The sequence below is a fragment of the Harmonia axyridis genome, chromosome 6 (genome assembly GCF_914767665.1).
Source record: "Harmonia axyridis chromosome 6, icHarAxyr1.1, whole genome shotgun sequence".
NCBI lineage: Eukaryota > Metazoa > Arthropoda > Insecta > Coleoptera > Coccinellidae > Harmonia > Harmonia axyridis.
Window position 1 is genome coordinate 26,508,756 of NC_059506.1, and position 20,098 is coordinate 26,528,853.

At 33.4% G+C, this 20,098-nt stretch overlaps 1 protein-coding gene and 3 non-coding genes across 9 annotated transcripts in view; 1 reads left to right on the forward strand and 3 right to left on the reverse strand.

The window, feature by feature from the left end:
* The window catches only part of LOC123681628 (NAD kinase-like), a 160,694-nt gene that overhangs the window by 9,702 nt on the left and 130,894 nt on the right, over positions 1 to 20,098 (reverse strand). For 4 of the 6 annotated variants that reach the window (XM_045619846.1, XM_045619845.1, XM_045619844.1 and 1 more), the window contains one exon: positions 19,356 to 19,439. In XM_045619846.1, the coding sequence (XP_045475802.1) occupies positions 19,356 to 19,439 (84 nt within the window). Of the gene's footprint in view, positions 1 to 8,220; positions 8,653 to 19,355; positions 19,440 to 20,098 lie in introns of those variants that run through there. The other 2 variants (XM_045619848.1, XM_045619847.1) reach the window with 2 other exon arrangements.
* LOC123683580 lies at positions 9,720 to 9,910 on the forward strand. Its single transcript, XR_006748047.1, has one exon. It is a non-coding gene; the product is annotated as a U2 spliceosomal RNA (small nuclear RNA).
* Positions 11,665 to 11,827, reverse strand: LOC123683554. Its single transcript, XR_006748027.1, has one exon. It is a non-coding gene; the product is annotated as a U1 spliceosomal RNA (small nuclear RNA).
* On the reverse strand, positions 16,343 to 16,464 carry LOC123683520. The gene has a single exon (XR_006747996.1). It is a non-coding gene; the product is annotated as a U5 spliceosomal RNA (small nuclear RNA).

Here is a 20,098-nt window from a genome sequence, read left to right on the forward strand (position 1 = left end):
AGCCCAACGAATTACTTTTCCAACTGCTTGGCCACCCAGCTTATTCTCCAGATCTGACCCCTAGTGTTTACTGGCTTTTTGCAGATCTCAAGAGAATGGCTCAGGAAAAAAAATTGGCCCTAATGAATAACTGATTGCCGAGGTTCGAGCCTATTTCGAAAGCAAAGACGAATATTTCTACAAAAAAGGTATTTCAGAGTTGAAGTAACGTCGGAGTACATGTATCAATCTTGAAGGCGACGAATTAAATTTAAAAAAAAGTGTTTTTTTTATGGTTAGCACTCGTACTTATTGAGGACTTATCGTTATGTTGTTTACAACTTAAAAAAAACTTCAATAAAGATAGGAATATTTTTCTAGCAACCTCATCCTCACTCATACTAATCTTGGTGAGAATAATTTTCTGAATTAGTAAGGCGAATTGTACTTTGATCACACGTCAAGGTAACAATAATATAGGTACCATGGAATGGTTCTAATTATTTATTTGATTGGTATACGACTGTCGGGTACATGATGTAAGTTATAATATGCCCGGAGATATAATATTGGTGTTTATCAGTGATAAAAACATTTTGTCCTAGTATCGCGTGGTAAATTGTTCAAAAAAAATTACCGCATGAACGTAGGAAATCAAGCTTGAGAAACTCCGAAAACATTTCTATATCATATTATTATTTCCTTTTCTTAGTAAAATACTAACACAAAATAATAAAAGAAAGTAATTTCCACTAAACTCTCAATATTTGCTATAATAGTTTCGCCAACAGTGTGAATTCTTCAGTTCTTCAGGTTACATTTCGACTGGTTACAAAACAGAGCTTATAGAGAAACTTATATATGTGATCCTTAGGTGATTTTAAGAAGAAAAGTTTTTATAACCCAATGATTAAACCTCTCAACTTTTGAGCTACACTTTTGGAAATATCTTAATTATAGAATTTTGAGCCCAAAATCAACTGAATAAAATGTTCCTCCTGTCTGAGATCAGAGTGTTATATTTCAGAATTTATAAATTCTTCAATTTCAATATATTTAAAACGGATGATATTTTTGAAACGGAATACTTGTCGACAAATCTGCGGCTGAAAAACTACCTCGAAAAATTTAGGGTGTCCAATTTAAAAAACACCAATTCTGCTCTATAGCTCTAAAAAGGTCATAATATCTATGATCTGTGATGAGTATCGCATGAACTACAGAAATTATTGAAAAAAAAAACATTTTAGAATATCTCGAACAGAAACCAAGAGAAATATTTGAAACAGTCATTTTTCAGAAACACCCTGTCACGCGAGAATCTTATTATTTCGAGAAAAAGAGAAGATTTTCCCTATAATTCCTCTTAACTTTTAATCTACACTCTTTGAAATTATTTGAGAAAATTTTGAGACCGATATCAATAGAATAAATTGTTTCTCCTATCTGAGATACAATGTGTTTTATTTCAGAATTTACAAAATCTTCAATTTCAATATCTTTAAAACGGATGACATTTTTGAAAGCCGATAATGGAATGCTTTTCGACAAACTGCGGCTAAAAAACTGCCTTGAAAAATATAGGGTGACTCATTTAAAAACACCAATACTGCTCTAAAAAGGTTTTAGAATATGTCGAACAGAAACCAAGAGAAATATTCAAAACAGTCATTTTTCAGAAACACCCTGTAACTCGAGAATCTTATTATTTCGAAAAAGATAGAGAGAGAGAAGATTTTCCCTATAGTTCTCGATATGCTTTCAGTGAGCATCGAATTTGTACACCCTGTACAATGTTTACGTAAAAAAAAACTGGAGAATAGAGATATTGTGATAGGATCAGTAGAAGTTAGGAATATTACAATAGTTTCAACTCTCGTCGAAAATTTAGCTAAATAATTATTTTTTTCTCATCGGCGAATTAAAAATATTGAAATAATACAATGTAGGTTATTGTTTGAAGAAATTATGTGGAAATCCTAAAAAAATCGGTGATTTGTAAGAAGAAATATCTCTAATTTTGTTTAGAACTGAGCAGTCACGAGATGGTGTTCCCTCCCAAATCTTCTTTTTTTTTGGATTCAAGATTCTATATTTCCAATCCCTTTTGATACACCCTGTATCAATTTTGAAATTTACTTCAATACAACGAAAAACTTCCAACGGATCAAGTTCCAAAAACGCAATTTCCGAAAAACAATACAACATTAAATCATCGAATCAAAAAGGTTATGATTTTATTTTTTTTTTCAATTCGAACACTTACCTGCTAACAATCGATCATTAAATTCCTTCAGAGCCATATGACGGAGTACCGGGATCATTAATATTCTCAGAAATCGTTCATTATTCATGAAATTCATTTAAAACGCCTAATCACAGTATTCCGCATCATCGATATGGAAAACAAGAATTGGTTTCATTCAAACGATGCATGATCTACGTCGAATTTGATGATACAAATACCAGTAGGAATTTCGGAATGATTTCAAGGTCAAACCAAGGGCGTCGCAAGGATTTTTTTTCTGGGAGGGGTAATCAAAAATTACATCAATTATTTTTGGTCCAAAAGTGGTGAAAAACTGTACTACCTCATTTTTTTTAATGGCAATGCCGAATTCCACATAATCTTCATGAAATTCTGATTAAGAAATACCCCACTTGTCATCATTCATCTCTGGTACTTTTTGATGTAGCCCACTTTTTCGACAAATGAACAGGCAGCCGCCTAATGGAACAATTGTCACCGGTTAATTTTTCTGAATTCATGTGAATAGTTTTTGAGATACAGGGTGTCGGAGTTGGAAAATGGCATTTCTTTAGAGTAACATTTCCCGTAGGAAAATATCTTGAATGAAACACTTTTGGGCGACAAATAGTGCTTACCCATAGGTTAATAATTTTAGATTGGTTTTCAATAAAAACTATTGCTAAATACGGGGTGAGTCAAACATTATTCAAAATGAAATTCGTTTAGTTCATAATTCACCCTGAAATTGAAAATGTCGTCCGTAGAATTTTCAAATTTTTTGTCATTACTCTTGGTTCCAGTACACTATTATAACGTCGAAAAGTATTGGCTTTGATATGACCAGTTTTTGAGATACACAGGGTAAGGTTATATCAAGAGGGGCGCTCTTCTTTGAAAAAGTTATAGATAATGAAAATTTCTTACAGAGTAACAGTATGAGACACGTTGGCGTTTACTTATTGTTATTTTGTCATTGTACAGGGTATCAAATTCGATGCTTACTGGGAACTATAAAACTCATAGAAAAAATTTTCGGAAAAATTAACTATCACAAAGCAGATCATAGATATCTTGATTCATCTCGAGTCACAGGGCGTTTTTTGAAAAATGACTTTCAAATATTTCGCGAATAGGAAATCATTGGTCACAACATTTGGCTCATTAGTTTGTTTTACGTTGACTCTAGGAAGGTGTATCGAAATGTCCAATTTTTTGTGAAGATCTTTTACTTCTTCGAAAACTGAATGGAAGCAAGTATCAATATTATCTATTTTATTTTTTATACTGAAATTATACTAATTTTTGTCGAAACTTTTATCAAAAGTTTTTTCTGTATAATGAGAATGAGAAAGGATGGGAAATCACCGATTTCTCGACCTCTCTAGCGCAACGTGTATCTGAACTATCAGACCAATAATTCTGTGAATCTTCTCGATCAATGTTTATCTTAACATTTTTTTATTTATGTTAGGAGTTTGGTTCGTTGATTTTGGTTAATTGGTCTAAGTCTGAAGACTTTCAATCTTTGTTTAGCGAAGTGTCTTGTAAATTTCGAATTTGATAGCGCATTCAAGAAAGTTTGATTGATTTATTTATTACAATGCGTCAATCTAATTATTTCAATTCCATTAAAATAAAGTTCAGTTTTTTGCATGTTTGTTGGAAAGACTCTAATGAATGACTCACTAATGAAGAATTCGAGGTTAAACACACTAATTACGGAGCTTATTAGATTTTTTTTACATAGTTCGTTCAGTTTTTGAGATATTCAGATCTTTATTAAATATAGGTTACCTTTTAGGATTTATAGGATTTACATCATCCACTATGCTGAGTAATTGTAACAAGCTATAAGGAGATATTTTTTTAAGGGTCAAGTCTTTTTTCGTCCCATAGTTTTTACGCAACTGCGATCGTTATCGAGAAAAAAAGTGATTTTATTTGTAATTCGCTTCATTCAATTAAAATTTTTAACTAAAGGTAGGAACATATTATCACAATGAAAACACGTATATTTGATTTGTGATCTGAATTACAAGATTCCTTAAACATTAACTAAAGATAAGAAACCTATATTTCCAATTTGATCTCGATATCTCAAAAACTGAAATAGATATGAAGGAAAAACTAAAATAATATTGAAACTTTAACGCACTGTAGTTTGTTAACGAAGCGTTTGCGGACACAGATTCATGGAAAAAAATCTTATTTCAACCTAAAAAATAAGCCCCTGAAATCTTGTTACTGAATTTTAAATCACCTTGTATATTAATTGATACCCCAGAATAGAAAATAAAAAACGATCAAATTTTACAAGGCACTGATATTATAATGACTATTTTCATTATCTCGTCTCTGGTCTTTAATAATTTCATTCATGATAACATAAAACAGTTTCTTGAAAGAATGCCTGTAAAGTATATGGATTGAGTCCACCCATTAAACATTCCCAAGTTTTTGTTCCCAACAATCCAAACAGAAGAACACAATGTTTATAATCGTAACAATGTTACAAGTATGAATATTCAAAACCTATTATTGTCACCTTCTATTCCGTATTCGAAAGTTCATGTTTTGTTCTTGAATAGCATCAGTTCAAATTAACATAATCACAGTTGGGAATATTCATTACAATTGGAATGTTCATTAAAGACGAGAATACTAGAAAAATTAAGCCTAAACAATAAACTGGTGGTTCAGGAAGAAACATTTCAGAACAACTTTCCAATTCAGATTTGTAGATAATAGATTTTTGATGGAAAACATGAGGTACATTTTTTTCATATGTTATAACACTAGAGATAAAATTTTACCTGGTTAAATTTTATCTCGAGTGGTATTAGACATTATTATTGCACAAGAAAATGAGTAGAAAAATAATATGATAATTTTTGCGAAATCCATGAAACAGAAAATTCTCAGAACAAACTATTTTGAAATATTAAATTGGAATGTATTGATTTTTTAATATTAATTTTTAAAGTGAAAATTACAAATGTTTGCTGTTAATTATATATGTGGATAATTCCTCTTGATTACGGTAACAGAAATACGATCCTGATTCTATTTCCTGAGAATTTTGATTCATAGGATATATACATGGTGTTCGTAAATTGGAGGTTAAAAGGAAAATGAGATACTTCCTTGGTAATTTTGAGAAAAAAGATTCTATAAACAAAAGCTCTGTTTTTGATAAACATGGTGTTTCTTGTAGTCCTACTTTTTTGGGATGATTATTCCAATTTATCGAATCTTTATTAATCTTCGCTACAGATTGGGCAAATCAAGTACCAAAACTAATAATTGATTCATTCATCACAGCTTACTAACTGAATTTTTATGATAATTTGGATTTTCCTCGATTTTTGAGATAATTAATTTGGTGAAAACCGCAAACTTATAAGTTTAACTGTTTTCAAGCTATACGAGAAAATTGGGAAATTGCATGAAATGAAAAGTTCTCATAACTTCTTTATTACTGATGATATAAACATGAAACAGCAAACTTTTTTCAGTATAATGCATTGGTGTAATTATTTGTTTTTTATTGCATTTAGTTTTGAAATTAAAATAGAATCTTATATTTCTTTAAATGTAAACCATAAGAATTTTCATAACAAATAAAATCGCTTTTTTTTCACTTTTCAAAAATATATACTAGCATGATATAAATTTTCAATCAAAGAATAAAAATTATCGAAAGTGCCTATCTATGATAATCTGTGAACTAGATAATTGAAATATTTGATGGCCACCTAGGTCCCCGAACTTAACACCGTTATATTTTTTCCTTTGGTTACATTTGAAGAACAACATTCATCAATTTGAAATTTTGAAAATATCTAACGCTGTTAAATCCGGAGACCTTTGGTGGCCAATAAATATTTTTCATTTGAAGTTAATAAATCATGTTATATATTTTTAAAAAACAAAAAGCGATTTCATTTGTTATGGAAATTTTTGGGGTTAATATTTAAAAATCACAAGTTTCCATTATAACTTCAAAAGTAATTGCAATAAGGAACAAATGACTACATCCATTAATTCTTCCGAAAAAAGTGCTAATAGAATGTTTTTGTTTCCTGTTTATAGCACCAGTAATAAGGAAGTTATGAACTTCTCATTTCACGCCATTTTCCAAATTTTGTCTTATAGCTTGAAAACAGTTGAACCTTTAATTTTGCAGTTTTCACCAAATTAATTCTTTCAAAAATTAAGCCCGAAAATGAGCCATTGTATTTTTTCTTTTTTTTTTGGACACAAAGGGATTATGAGATCACCTCATTATTATAGATAACGAATTTGAGACAACCGATACAATAGGTTCATGTTTATACAGGGTGTTAGTATGACTCATGTGCTGTCATTAGATCCATATTTAGTGATTACTAAAAATCACACAAGATATTTGAGTTATTATGATTTTTAAAAGATTTCTTCCATCAATCAACATATTCATATTTCATTATTTCCTTTTTTTGCATCTTTCCCCTTTTAAATCAAAATCAGCTGAAACAAAACTAGTGCCTGCAATCTAACGAACACTTTTTCAGGAATTAAGTTTCATAAGTTAAGGAATTCGACAGTTGCAGGCAAATTTATATTAGAAATTTAATATTCTTTTCTTCATATACCAATTTTCAAGTCATACTACTTAATTCTCATTCAACATTTAATACAACTTAGTTTCGCTTTTTTCATACATATCGTATCCTTTTTTTAATGAAAATATTCCAAAATTAAAACCAAACTTGGTCAACGTAAAAAAATTTATGAAAAATGAAGTATAATTTTTAAAACAACACAAAAACTCAAATATCCTGAAAACTGTTGGTTTTTGGGTTATCAATAAATATGGCTCAATCAACAACAAATAATTGATACTAACACCTTATTCAAGGTTCACGTCTAATTTGGAAACACCTTATATATTGTCATATTTAATTATTTTCTGGTCGGTTGGAATCTCAGAGTTATAAACATAGATAGAGGGAGCATATATCATTTTCAGTAAGCAAATTTTGTCCCCAACATGAATGATCAAATTTGACATGAAGCACGCGGAAATGAAAACGTATCAGTGATACGATATTTCACTCAATTCGCGAGTTTCTTCACAAAGAACGCACTTCTTATGCCCCATAGTGAATCAACGTTTCGTATCAACTCAAAATATATTGAAATAAATGCCTAAATATATAAGAAATTCAGAAAACAAACATCAAGCGCGCCAAACGACGTGAAACAATCGATGACATTAGGAGAGCAAAAGTTGCGAAACCTTGGATTGCAGCAGGTAGATACAGAAAATAATAATAAATTATAAATTTTACCTTTAGGAAAAATATCGGATTCCAAGTGTTCAAATTTGCATATTTAATCGGGAATCACTCAAATAAATATATTTCATTCAATATAATACACATTCAAAAGGATAAAGTAAAATAATGGATTTGAAAATATATCATAATACGACAACGTAACCTAACCATGTTGGGGACATGTAAAAATTGCGTATACTCTTTCTATCTATGTTTATTACTCTATGGTTGGAATTAATGGACATTTGACATATTGTAAAAAAAACAATTTCAAGCTTGATGGAGAATATAAAAAAAAAATCCCATAGCTTAACGGTTAATGATCCTAACACTCGATGTATTTCTCCTTGAATGAAAAAAGAAACTCCATAACAACAAGTCTTTTAAAATAAACATAACAACAAGATTTTTAATGTCATCAGAACTATAGAAGTCCATTTTCAATGAACGAGCCCTATCCCCCTATAAACGGCTTTTTATGAAGGTTTTATAGATGTGCTATAAGGAAAATTCTTCAACGATATCCCCGAAACTAATGAGCAAACACCAGATCGATAATCCACCAATCAAAAACTGACGGAAAAACACAAGTATCCCCAACACCAAATGACCACCCAATCAATTATTGACACGAACGTAAATAACCATCAAGAAAATCAATATATTGACCTGTACTGCTGCCTGTTGGACGTCGCAACCTCGATCCTCCGACCACCATTCTCTTCAGTTGGAAAACCAACAACGTCATTATTGCCGCGATTATCACTGCAGTCACTCCTCTCGTCTACACCACCCTCGTACAGCTTCCGCCTCTCCAGCCTCATCTGCTCCAGCTGGGCGCAGATCACGCCGCCCTTGGCCACCATACCGTCCGGACTCGAGACCATGGGATTATTTCTCGAAATACGCGCACCGCGTGCTCAGCCGAGGGTCGGAGGAAGCGCGCCCGGTTGGACTGCGCTGGCTGTCATCACTCGCGCACCGTCGACCCGAAACAGAAGCCTGCTAATCTGACGGAGCCGTGGCTCGGGAAGCGTACCGGCCTTCGACACGGTCGACGCGAAGATCGCGTATGTTTACCAACGACAGGATGCACGACGTTACTTTTCGCTCGAAGCTGGCGATAACGCCTATCGGGAATCTATCGCGGGGTGATAACGCTTATCGCGCCTCTAGTTCGAGTGCAGAATCGGCGGCGGTGATCGGCGGCGGTGGTCAGTGGCGGGTTTGGAAATCGATCGCGGTGTTTTAATTTCGGTTGGATTTTCCAATTCTTCAGAATCATAGAGTAATAAACATAGATAGAGGAAGTATACGCAATTTTTACATGTCTCTCAACATGGTTAGATTACGTTGTCGGATTGTGATATATTTTCAGAACCACAATTTTACTATAACGTTATGAATGTATATTATATTGAATGAAATATATTTATTTGAGTGATTCCCGATTAAATATGCAAATTTAAATTTAATGGAAAATCATTCACAGACGCAGCAACTTTCCACGGCAAATCTTATGTTGATGGTATTTTCTTCAAAAAAAAAAGTTCTAGCGGTAGTTTTCTCGAAAAAAATTAAGGGATAGGTACTACTGTTACTGACATCCGAAAGAAATTTCGGCAGTTTTTTCTGAAAATCCGATTGATTTTATTTTTTTTATACAATGCTAATAGAGAGAGACAGAGAATCTACAATCTGAGTTGCCTTCTTTCGAACACCTATCTATACATGAGTCATAAAACTCGGAAGCTAGACATGTTCAGCATTAGGTTTCTTTTATTATCACTAGATGGCGCCTATTGATAAACATTTTTGTTATTTAGCATGTTTTGTTTGTAACATATTTATTTTTCTTCCACTATTTCATTTGCACATATGCCAGAGGCGATGTGTGATATTTAATTGTCTGTTTTTATGCGATTCTGTCGAGTCTCATGTGAGATTCTACCTTTTTATATATGTATGATATGAGTTTTTAAGCTTCGACTGTTTATTGACGTAATTTATTTTGAATTATTTACTGTTTATACTAGGTTAGTCTGACCTGTTCAGCATTATGTTTCTTTTTATTACCACTAGATGGCGCCTACTACTCTTACATGCTATACATTACTCAGAAGTACATAACTTTGTTCAATGACTAGGTGCAAAAACTTGTAATCCGTATCGCTTCTCGGCCCTATGGCTAAGATCAAAGTGTAGTATCTGTTCTTATCAGCTTAATATCTGATACGCCCCGCATGCGGGGCCAGTATATTAAACTGATTTTTGGAAATTGATGGCGGTTAGGGGCTTGCTCCACCGCCGTCGCGGGTTGGCCCGGTATTGCAGTACCTCCGGGATCGGCCCACTTAATTTAATTAATAGAAAAGCTTTCAACACTCAGAATTTATCTCTAATCTATATTGTACCTCAATTTCCACAATTATAGAACCCATGAGCCAAATTATCCAAGACCTTGATTTGTTATGACCTCAGAAAGACATGAGAAGAATTCATCACCCTCTGTCCCAACCCCACAGAAATAAATAACATTATCAGAACTATCCGCCTTAACAAAGCCCCGGGACTAGACGACATCGACAACAAAATGATCAAAAATTTAAGAAAAAATCCATTGTACAGTTAACATATATCATAAACTCCATGATCCGGCTTAACCATCGGACTAATAATTGGAAAACTGCACTACTAATACCAATTGGTAAAAACGGAAGGGAAAAACATCGTCCAACCAACTATAGACCGATCAGTTTGTTGTCGACCGTAAGCAAATTAACCGAGAATCTAATATTGAAAATCCTAACCCAAACTCTAAGAAAATCAGAATTACATGACCCGTTTCAATTTGAATTCAAAACAAAACATAATTCTAGCCACCAACTTACTAGAATAATTACTGAAACAATTAAAGCTTTCAATAAAAATCAAACAACTGCAATGCTCGATATTGAAGATCAACACTGATACTCCTCTGGAACAGTATTTGCTACAGTGCATCGGAAGTTTTCCATTAGTTCAATCCATGATAGTTATTTAGTAAAGAACTAGTATATTGTTGTGAAGAATCTTTACTCTTTAGTATGAGATGCATAATTTTTTCAAGAAATCTATCTTTAATCTGTTAGTCAAACAATTTAAAACTTCTTTAAATTGAAATCCACAGTATAAGAAATTAACATGCATATGCGTACCGTTTGATGTGCAGCTGTTTCTGCAACTTTTCGACCGACTAAGCTGCACCTTTTTTTAAATAATTTTCATAGGCAGTATAAGTTGTTTGACTCAAACTAGGCCAATTAACTCTAGCTGACTGTTTTTTAGAAATAAAAACAGCAATTATTCATTTCTGATTGTCTCTTCTCTAATCCAAAAGTGTCTCACAAAAGCTGGCCAGACGATTAATATGTTATGACCAAAAGTCTCAGGGTCAAAACCACAAAATTTGAATTGAATTGAAATTTGTCTACTCTAAACGAATCGATTGATTTTATTGGATCAGATGGTTAATGCGATTGTTCGAAATTTGATATGTTTTTCTTTATGCAGGAATGGCTGGCACAGTAATGTAAGTGTAATCAATCAATAAAGTAAAAAAAAAAATGTGCCAATAAATCGGTCGATAACATAGATTTTCGGAGCAAAATACGCTTAATTTTACAACTGCGTGTCAATACTATCATAAAACCGCCTTTGCTGAATTTTATTATCTAGAAAAAATGGATTTGATTTGATTATGACTTCCATCCTTCCATGGAAAAGAAAGAATAATAGACAATCATGCACAATTAAAAAATGAGTTTTTTATAATTACGCATTAATAATAGATTTTTGGTAAAAAACGCTTACAGAAATTAATAATATAAATTCTATAGACACATTGCCGATTACACAGAAATACACAACCCTTCATTAAGAGGTTGAGTAATTAGAAAAAATTAACCTATTCGAACTAAGTCACTATAAAAGATATAAATCTTGTGCGTTACTTTTAATTCAATCGTTACAGAAAAGGTTGAAATGATGAGATGATCAAGAATTGCTAATTGGCAACTACACGTTGACTCATGTTGCAAAATATTCGCATAAAAATATATTTGATTCAATGATCCGGGACAGCGCGTACGCAGTCCCGACTACCAAAAATTACGCGCCCGAGTTATACGCATTAGGTATAATCGCAGAGGTCAGCCCGATCGCAGTGCAATGAAAGGGCCTCACTCCGGGGGAACCGCCTTGTTGATCACGGTAAACCCCTACGCCAGGTAAGTATGAATTGTGCAGCCAAAAATTGGGTTATACTTCATTTCGCAGGACATTTTAGAGACATATAAAAACGGTGGCGCCATCTTTAGAGACAAATGTGAGAATCCTAACGACCTAATGGCCAAAATCAATAAATACTTCCAATTGTCATCTGATAGATGGCGTTCAATGAGAGAAGAGAAACTGTTGTTGAAAAAAATTAATTGAAATATTAATGGTCGGTTGTACCGTTTGCCTAAGCATTGATTAAAGACAATTTAGAGATATATAAAAACGGTAGCGCCATCTTCAGAAAGAAAGTTCGACAATGAGTTGTAATCAATATAAAGTCGACTCTAGTTTACTCGAACCTCGTCAACTCGAATCATTTTCAATTCCCTGAAAAAACCTGTCTAAGTCGAAAAAATAATCATGCCTCGAATCCGAAACCCCGCCGTACAAGTCGCTACATATGATGGTGAATCGATCATACTTAATAGTGCAAAAATTGTATCGTTTAATATTGTAAAGGCTGTAAGAATAGTTATTTATAATACAAGTGCAGAAGGCATTGATATTCTTCCACGAGTTCAAATTTCAAAAACGAGCCACGAAGTGGCGAGTTTTTGAATGAACGAGTGGTAGAATGAGCCTTCTGTACAAGTATTATACATTATTTTCTCTAATTCATTGCATTTTCATTGAAATTAATGAAATATTTCCATAAATATCATTTAGTGATTTTTGCATTGAAAAATGTTGGTTGGCAGAACTGATTTCTTTAAGGCAAATTTCAAATTTGAACGATGAATTGACAGATAAAACCGTAGCGGAAAGTTCGGAGTACCAACATATAATAACAAAATATAACCATGAAAACTGTGCGTTTTTGATATATTCTCGCACGATTTTGTTGTACAAGATGTGGAAGAATGAACGGAATAACCACAGAATTAGAGAAATACATTTTTTGTTTCATTGTTCTTATCCCGTCCCTCCTAGAACTCTGTGAGATTAGAGCTTGTGTGAAAAACTTATTAGGGTTTTCAGTCCCAATTTCTGAAACAAGCTTAAAAATTTTGAATGAAATGCTTTTGCGGTCATTCTTGAAATTAAATTGTCCAATGTTGAAAAACCATTGTATTGAATTGAATTCTTTATATAGTGTGAAAAAGAGAATATATATATAAATATACACTTTTTGAAAGTGTATAGTGTCTATACACTTTTTTTAAGTTTATAGTGTCTATACACTTTTTAAAGTGTAGAACAAGCTTAAAAATTTTGAATGAAATGCTTTTGCGGTCATTCTTGCAATTAAATTGTCCAATGTTGAAAAACCATTGTATTGGATTGATTTCTTTATATAGTGTGAAAAAGAGAATATATATATAAATATACACTTTTTGAAAGTGTATAGTGTCTATACACTTTTTAAAGTGTAGAAAAGAAGTGTATAGAGTCTTTACAATTATGTCTCAGAATATCCGAGACCGACCTCATCCAAGTTTATAAACTTTACCGTTAACGTTACAACTCTATATTAAAAAACATAATTCTTCTATACATTTTAAAATAGTAAAGACACTATACAATTCTATACACTATAAAGAGTGTATCGACACTATACACATTACTAAGTGTTTAGTGTATAGACTAGAGCGGCTGTGCCGATATTATCGGATACAGTAGAACCCAAGTTGCACATTTCTACTTCATTCACCTTTACACTTTTGATGAAGTAGATATTTTTCATATCAACTTTCTCAACATTTTAAAAGGTTATGAATTTTATTAATTATAATATTGCTATATCATAGGATATAGCCATTAAAAATTGATTATAGACTCATTAGAGTTATCCCTCCCCACGGAAATCTTTAGTAAAAGGAAAGGAAAGGAAAGAAAAGTTTATTTACACGTTTTTACAAGATATTTTTTACAATAGTTTTTGTTAATATATATAATTACTAGTTCCTGCAAATAATTTTTGCTTGACTAGAGTTTTCGTAACACAGATGACATAAAGTCTATAAACAATTTTTTTTGTACAATGATGATATGATACAGTTTAGGATGTGAATGATTTATGCAGGAAAATAAAAATAAAAAACCTGCTCAAAGTAATTGAAAGAAACTATGTACAAATGTACACAGTTCATATAGACTGCCTGAAAATCGGTAGATTTTCAGAAGGCAGAATATGCTTATCGTTTGGATTTTTGTTGTTCTTTCGGATACGGGTGATTTGCCTCGTAGAATCGCTCACATAATTCAGTTTTTCATAAAATGTTGATGATATTTTATCAACATACTCTCTTATGGTTGGAATTTGTGCCAATTCATGGAGTTCTGTGATACGTGTGTATCTGTTTTTGTTTAGTATTAATCGGAGTATTTTGTTTTGGAATATTTGGAGGGGCTTTAATGGTGTCGGTTTTAGGTGACACCATGCAGGGGCAGCGTACGTTATGATGGGTCTGATAATAGAGGTGTAAATTAGTTTTTTGTGTTCCCTGTTTAATTTACTCTTTCTGCACATTAAAGGGTAGAATAAGGTATTCATTGCGTAGGCCCGACCCAGAGTTTGATCTATGTGTTTATGAAAGTTCAATCTAGAATCGAGCTCTACACCTAAGTATTTAACTGAATTCTTTGGCATTATGGTTCTGTTGCCCATTTTTAGATGTGGACATATTTTATTGTTTTTGGTTTTCCTGTTGAAAACAATTTGTTCTGTTTTACCCTCATTCAAACTGATTTTCCAGGTTTCATAATATTTTTTAATACGTTTGTATGATACTGTAGCAGTTTATTTGCGGTAGTTGCATGGAAAGATTTAGCAAATATCGCGGTATCGTCTGCAAAAAGGGCCAGGTTTGTGTTTGGAAACTCTGGAATATCATGTATAAATAGATTGAAAAGTCTGGGTCCAAGGACTGATCCTTGTGGAACGCCTGATTCAATATGTTTGGGTTGAGATATTGCATTATTCATTTTAACTGAAAAGGTTCTTTCTTTCAAGTAAGAATTTATTAATTTTATGATAAAAGGTGGCAGTTTTAGTTGTACCATTTTGTAAATCAGTCCTTCAACCCAGACTTTATCGAAGGCTTTTTCTATATCAAGAAACAGCATTACCATGTTTTGTTTCTTATTGAAACTATGAATAGCTTCAACTGCTATTCTGCATATTTGTTGTACGGAGCTGTGTTTTTCTTTAAATCCATATTGATGAGGATCCCGCATTTCAGTTTTGATTAATAATTTCGTCAGTCTATTGAGAATAATTTTTTCTGTTAGTTTGCTGATCATTGATAATAAACTTATTGGTCGATAATTTTTAGGGGACGTTTTGTCTTTCCCCTGTTTGTGAATAGGGATTATTATAGCCTTTTTCCAACTACTTGGCCAATATTGCAAACAAATGATTGCATTAATCAAGTAGTTGAGTTGGACTATTGCTTTTTTCGAGAAATTTTTAATAAGTTTATTATCAATTTGATCTTCGCCTGGGGATTTGTTAGTGGGTAATTTTTGGATAAATGCTTTGATTTCAGAAGGGTTAGTGTAGTATTTTTTATACTCATTACCGCCGTGGGATCTACTAAGGAATTCATCAACTGTTTTTATAACGTTCTTATGAAATTCTTGGTCGATTATTACAGTTTTATGGTTCGCTTCAAAAGTTTCTGAAAGAATTTCTGCTTTCTCTATGTCTGTCATGTAATCTTTTGTGTTGTGAGTAAGTGTCGGGATGTCTTTTGGTTTTTTGCCGAGAAGTTTTGTCATCTTCCAAAGGGTATTATCGGATGGTTTTAGTTTACTAATTTTTTCGTCCCAACATTTACTTCTGTGAATGTTAATTTTTTGTCTTATTTCTTTTGTTAGAGATTTCATTGTAATTTTGTCTAGTACATTTCTGTTTGTCTGCCAGCGTTTTCTGAATTTATTTCTAGTGTTAATTAAGTTAATAATGTCTGTTGGTAATTTGTCGGCGTTGGGAGTAATTTTTTTCTTTTTGGTACTTTTGTCGCGAGCGAAGTTAATTGCATTGGTAAATTTTATTAGTTCGGATTCTAAGTTTTCAATAGAGTTTATCGAGTTATTTATTTTAATTTGTTCATCTAAAATTTGACGATATTTTTGCCAGTTGGTATTTGAGTAGTCGTAAACAGTTTTTGATGGATTATCCTTCATAAATCCTCCGACGGTAGTTTTAACTACATTATGGTCGGATGGTGAGGCAGGTATAGATTCAGGAGTACTTAGGTTGGGGACGTTCTTTGTTATTATCAGGTCAAGATTACTAGGAGTTCACCGCATGTGCGGACGCACGCGAGTCCACCAATCTCAGTGACACATTGATGTAGGCGCGTGAACCAGTGCGAGTAGGGTCATGTGTATATATGTGTATACATGTATACCATACATGATACTTCAGGTATCGGATACTCAGAGGCTTCCATGTTACACATCTCTACTTCTATCATTGCGCAAAGATTAACAGGTTATATAATAAATTATTTTTAGTTATATTAAATGCTATATCATAAGATATAGCCGCCAAAAATTGGTTATAGACTCATTAGAGTTATCCCTCCCCACGGAAATCTTTAGTAAAAGGCGAAAGATTTATTCGCAACTGAGGAGAGATCAGAGTGATTGTTAGGTTGTTTAGACGCTGCTATACGCTGACGGGTTCCGTATTACTGAGTTATATATAAGGACTATAAGGTGAATTTTATGAATTCCTAGTATTATTAGAATGATCTGAAAATTTTAAAAACAAGTTTTTCAATAGGAAATAGAAAGCTCAGTTTCGTGTAATAATATCATCAAAACATATGAAAAGTTAATGATAACTATTTTTTATTGCATCAAATGTTGCCATCTTGTGGATGGCTAGTAAATTATTGCAGAATCCTACGCTACGGAACTTCTTCAAACACTTTTATACTGATTTCAGCACAGTAATTGTTTTTTCATTTCATGCATTAGTTCACGAAATATTCTTAACTAAGTATTTGAAAATGAAATAGTGTTTTCATGGCACTTGTAGTGTTTTGTGAAAAATCGACATTTTGAGCTTCAAAACAACCATGACTGTAGCTTCCTTCCTAACTAACTAACGCATGAATATTTCGAGAACTAATGCATAAAATGAAAAAACAATTACTGTGCTGAAATCAGTATAAAAATACCTCACCCCATCTTCCCTATTCAAAAATTGGGGGTGGGGGTTGTAGCAGCAAGGGTTGAAGCGCAATGCGTCCGTAACCTACATCTTAAGTTGTCCCCCTCGAAATCGACCTGTCCGAGCATTTCTATCGAAAAACTTTATTTCGTCTGTAATCTCGTCTGTTTCGTTTTAAAATGGCTACCCCTGTATATTACATTCTGAAAAAACGGGGTGAGATGATCAGTCCCACCAGCTGGGCCTCACGGCCATCCGCGGTCCACGCACCCGCGGTAGTGACGTGGAACATCGGTTCGCAACTCCGATTACCACGCCACTCAGCTCCACTCCGGACTGTGCCGGGCCGTCCGCTTCCCCACGCCTGGGGGGATCACCGACGGGGATCGCAAATTGGTGATCTCTTGTTGTGGCCGGGGGATCTCCGCTTGGAGACAGTTGCCTCAGACAAGATGGTAACGGAATCCGACGCGGGTGATCACCGGGCGGTCCTGCGGTGCCTCGGCTCGGCAGAACTCTCATACCCATAGATGGAATGATCACCATCGCTGTCGGACTACGGTCTGACCCGACGTTTATAAGCCAAAAATAGGGTTAAACGTCATTTCGAAAGGCATTTAAGAGACATATAAAAACGTAGGCGCCATCTTCAGGGACAACTTTACAACATAGATTAATTGGTAATAGATATCTATGATTCCTTTCCGAGTTTAATATTAATACAGTAGATGGCGCTTGATGACTTCATAATCAATAAGAACCATAGACAAAGATTAATATAATTATATGTCTATGATAAAAACCAGGGAATCATTTTTCTCCATCAATTTAGCGACATTAATTTCAATTCAAGACATTGAACGTTTGCTAGATTAGGTAAAATATTCCACCACACCTCCAATGTTTTTGAATGCACTGTTGTATCACTCATACGTAGGTGCTCTTGATGAAATCGATCGACAGTAAGTTTTAAGAGGGATTACCAGTTAACACCACGTGGTTTTTCGCGTATCAGTCAAACTTGTGTACCCAATCATTTCCCCTCTTGCCCTCCTGCGATAACCAAACTTTGTACGATGTACGAAGTAGTATATTACTTTTTCTTTTTTTTTTCGAAGCAAATATGTAGAGAGCAGCACTGTAGTAGAGCACAGCACACCCAGGCGTCGCGACGCTGTCACATTTGTTTCCCAGGGACATGAATTTTTTATTATGACATTCGAAAGATGATTTCATACAATATTTTCCCATTTTAAACCGTTAGCGATCTCCAGCGTGTTTTATGTTAATTTTATTACATTTATTTTTCTCTGAATTGTGACAGTAATGACAGTATGCCTTGATTTGAAGACTGATATATGATTTTTTCTAATTCTGTGACAAATCCGTTCATTTCGCAATACCTTGTAGAACAAAATTCATGCGGGAATATCACAGTTTCACACAGATTTCATGGTTATATTTCATAATTATATGTTGGTACTCTGAACCCTTCTGTCAAGTACATACTATTATCTGTCAAATTTGTGTATAGAAGACAGTTCTGCCAGTCAGACATTTTTCAATGAAAAATAACTAAACGACATCCATGGAAGTATTCTATTGATTTCAATAAAAATTCGGCGAATTAGAGAAAATAATGTATGATACTCTCACAGAAGGCTGATTCTAACACTAGTTCATTCAAAAATTCAGAACTTTGTGACTCGTTTATAAATTTTGGACTCGTAAGAAAATATCAATGTCTTCTGTATTATTAAAAAAAATATTGTTTTCTAAATTCAAGGAGACTTTTTAAAAAACTATTACTCCGCTGTGACAGCTTAGTTTTGTCAGCTCTGTAGAACTTTTTGGATTATAATATCGAAAAGCTTTGAAAATGATGTTTACGCACGACGAAAAGATGAATATGTTTTTAATTTATGAAGCAGCCAACGAGAGCGCTGTAGTAGCACGCCGACTTGACGCAATAAGGTATACTGAGCTGTACATTCCAGCAAGATGAGAGAAAAATTTGTACAACAACAAAGAAGCATTTTTAGGAAAAAAAAATTAATAAGGGGTCAATAAGACAAGCTTCCAAACATTTGAATATTAATTATTGTATTTCGCAGAGGAAAATTCTAATGAAATCATCTTTGGAATGTCTAAATAAAAAGGTATGCTCCTGAAAAAAAATTGTCACCGCCTCGACGCTGGCGTCTATATTTTTTTCGATAACTTTTAAAGTTCACTTTTGCAGAAACAACAATATTAGTCCGTGTCCGAGCAAATCGGGGTTACCAATATAAGCGAATCACCTTGTACTCTGCAGAGCGAAAAGTAATAATTAAAAAATAATTCAAATAGAAATGCTTACATAACCATGGCAGAATTCTTCATTATACGTCCACATGGTCCAAACTGCTGGATTGGCGATGGTGCATTCAAGGATCTGGTTCTTCTGCAACAAGGAGAAATTCTGGTCAAAATAGATCAATAACTTGATATTAAGAAATACACCTAAGTTTGCAAGAGCGAGCACCTAAGTTTTTTGCGCTCATACTGTGACGCATATCCGCCTTATTTTATCTATAAGACTTTCGGGTAAGTGTAAGGCGATTCTTCGCCTGTCGGTTTCCGTTTTCCCAACTGTGATGAGTCAATAACTGCCACAAGGAATTTTCAGAAGGTTTTCCCTCCATCAGGAAAAAAAACCGCATTATGTTGTAAAAATGCGATAAGTTCAACAAATATCAACAAATTTAATATAGGTGATTGACGCGATCAAATGAATTTTTTGACCTACTGTAAAATCCAGAGTCAAGATCAATGCAATGAACAGAGTTTTGTGGACACATAGAAATGCAAGTATAAAGAATATGGAAGACATGAAAGGTATAAAAATACAACCATTCATTATCCTACTATTATCAAATGTTACAAGCATTGTGTATCAGTCAAATGGAATAGATCGATAACAAATGAATTATTATTATTATTATTATTACAAGTTTATTGAGCAAAATTAAAACATTTTTCAGAGTACAGTTTCCTATACCAAACATATTTGAGTACAATTCAACCTAAATATGGATACAAAGGTAAATCAATAAACTATTC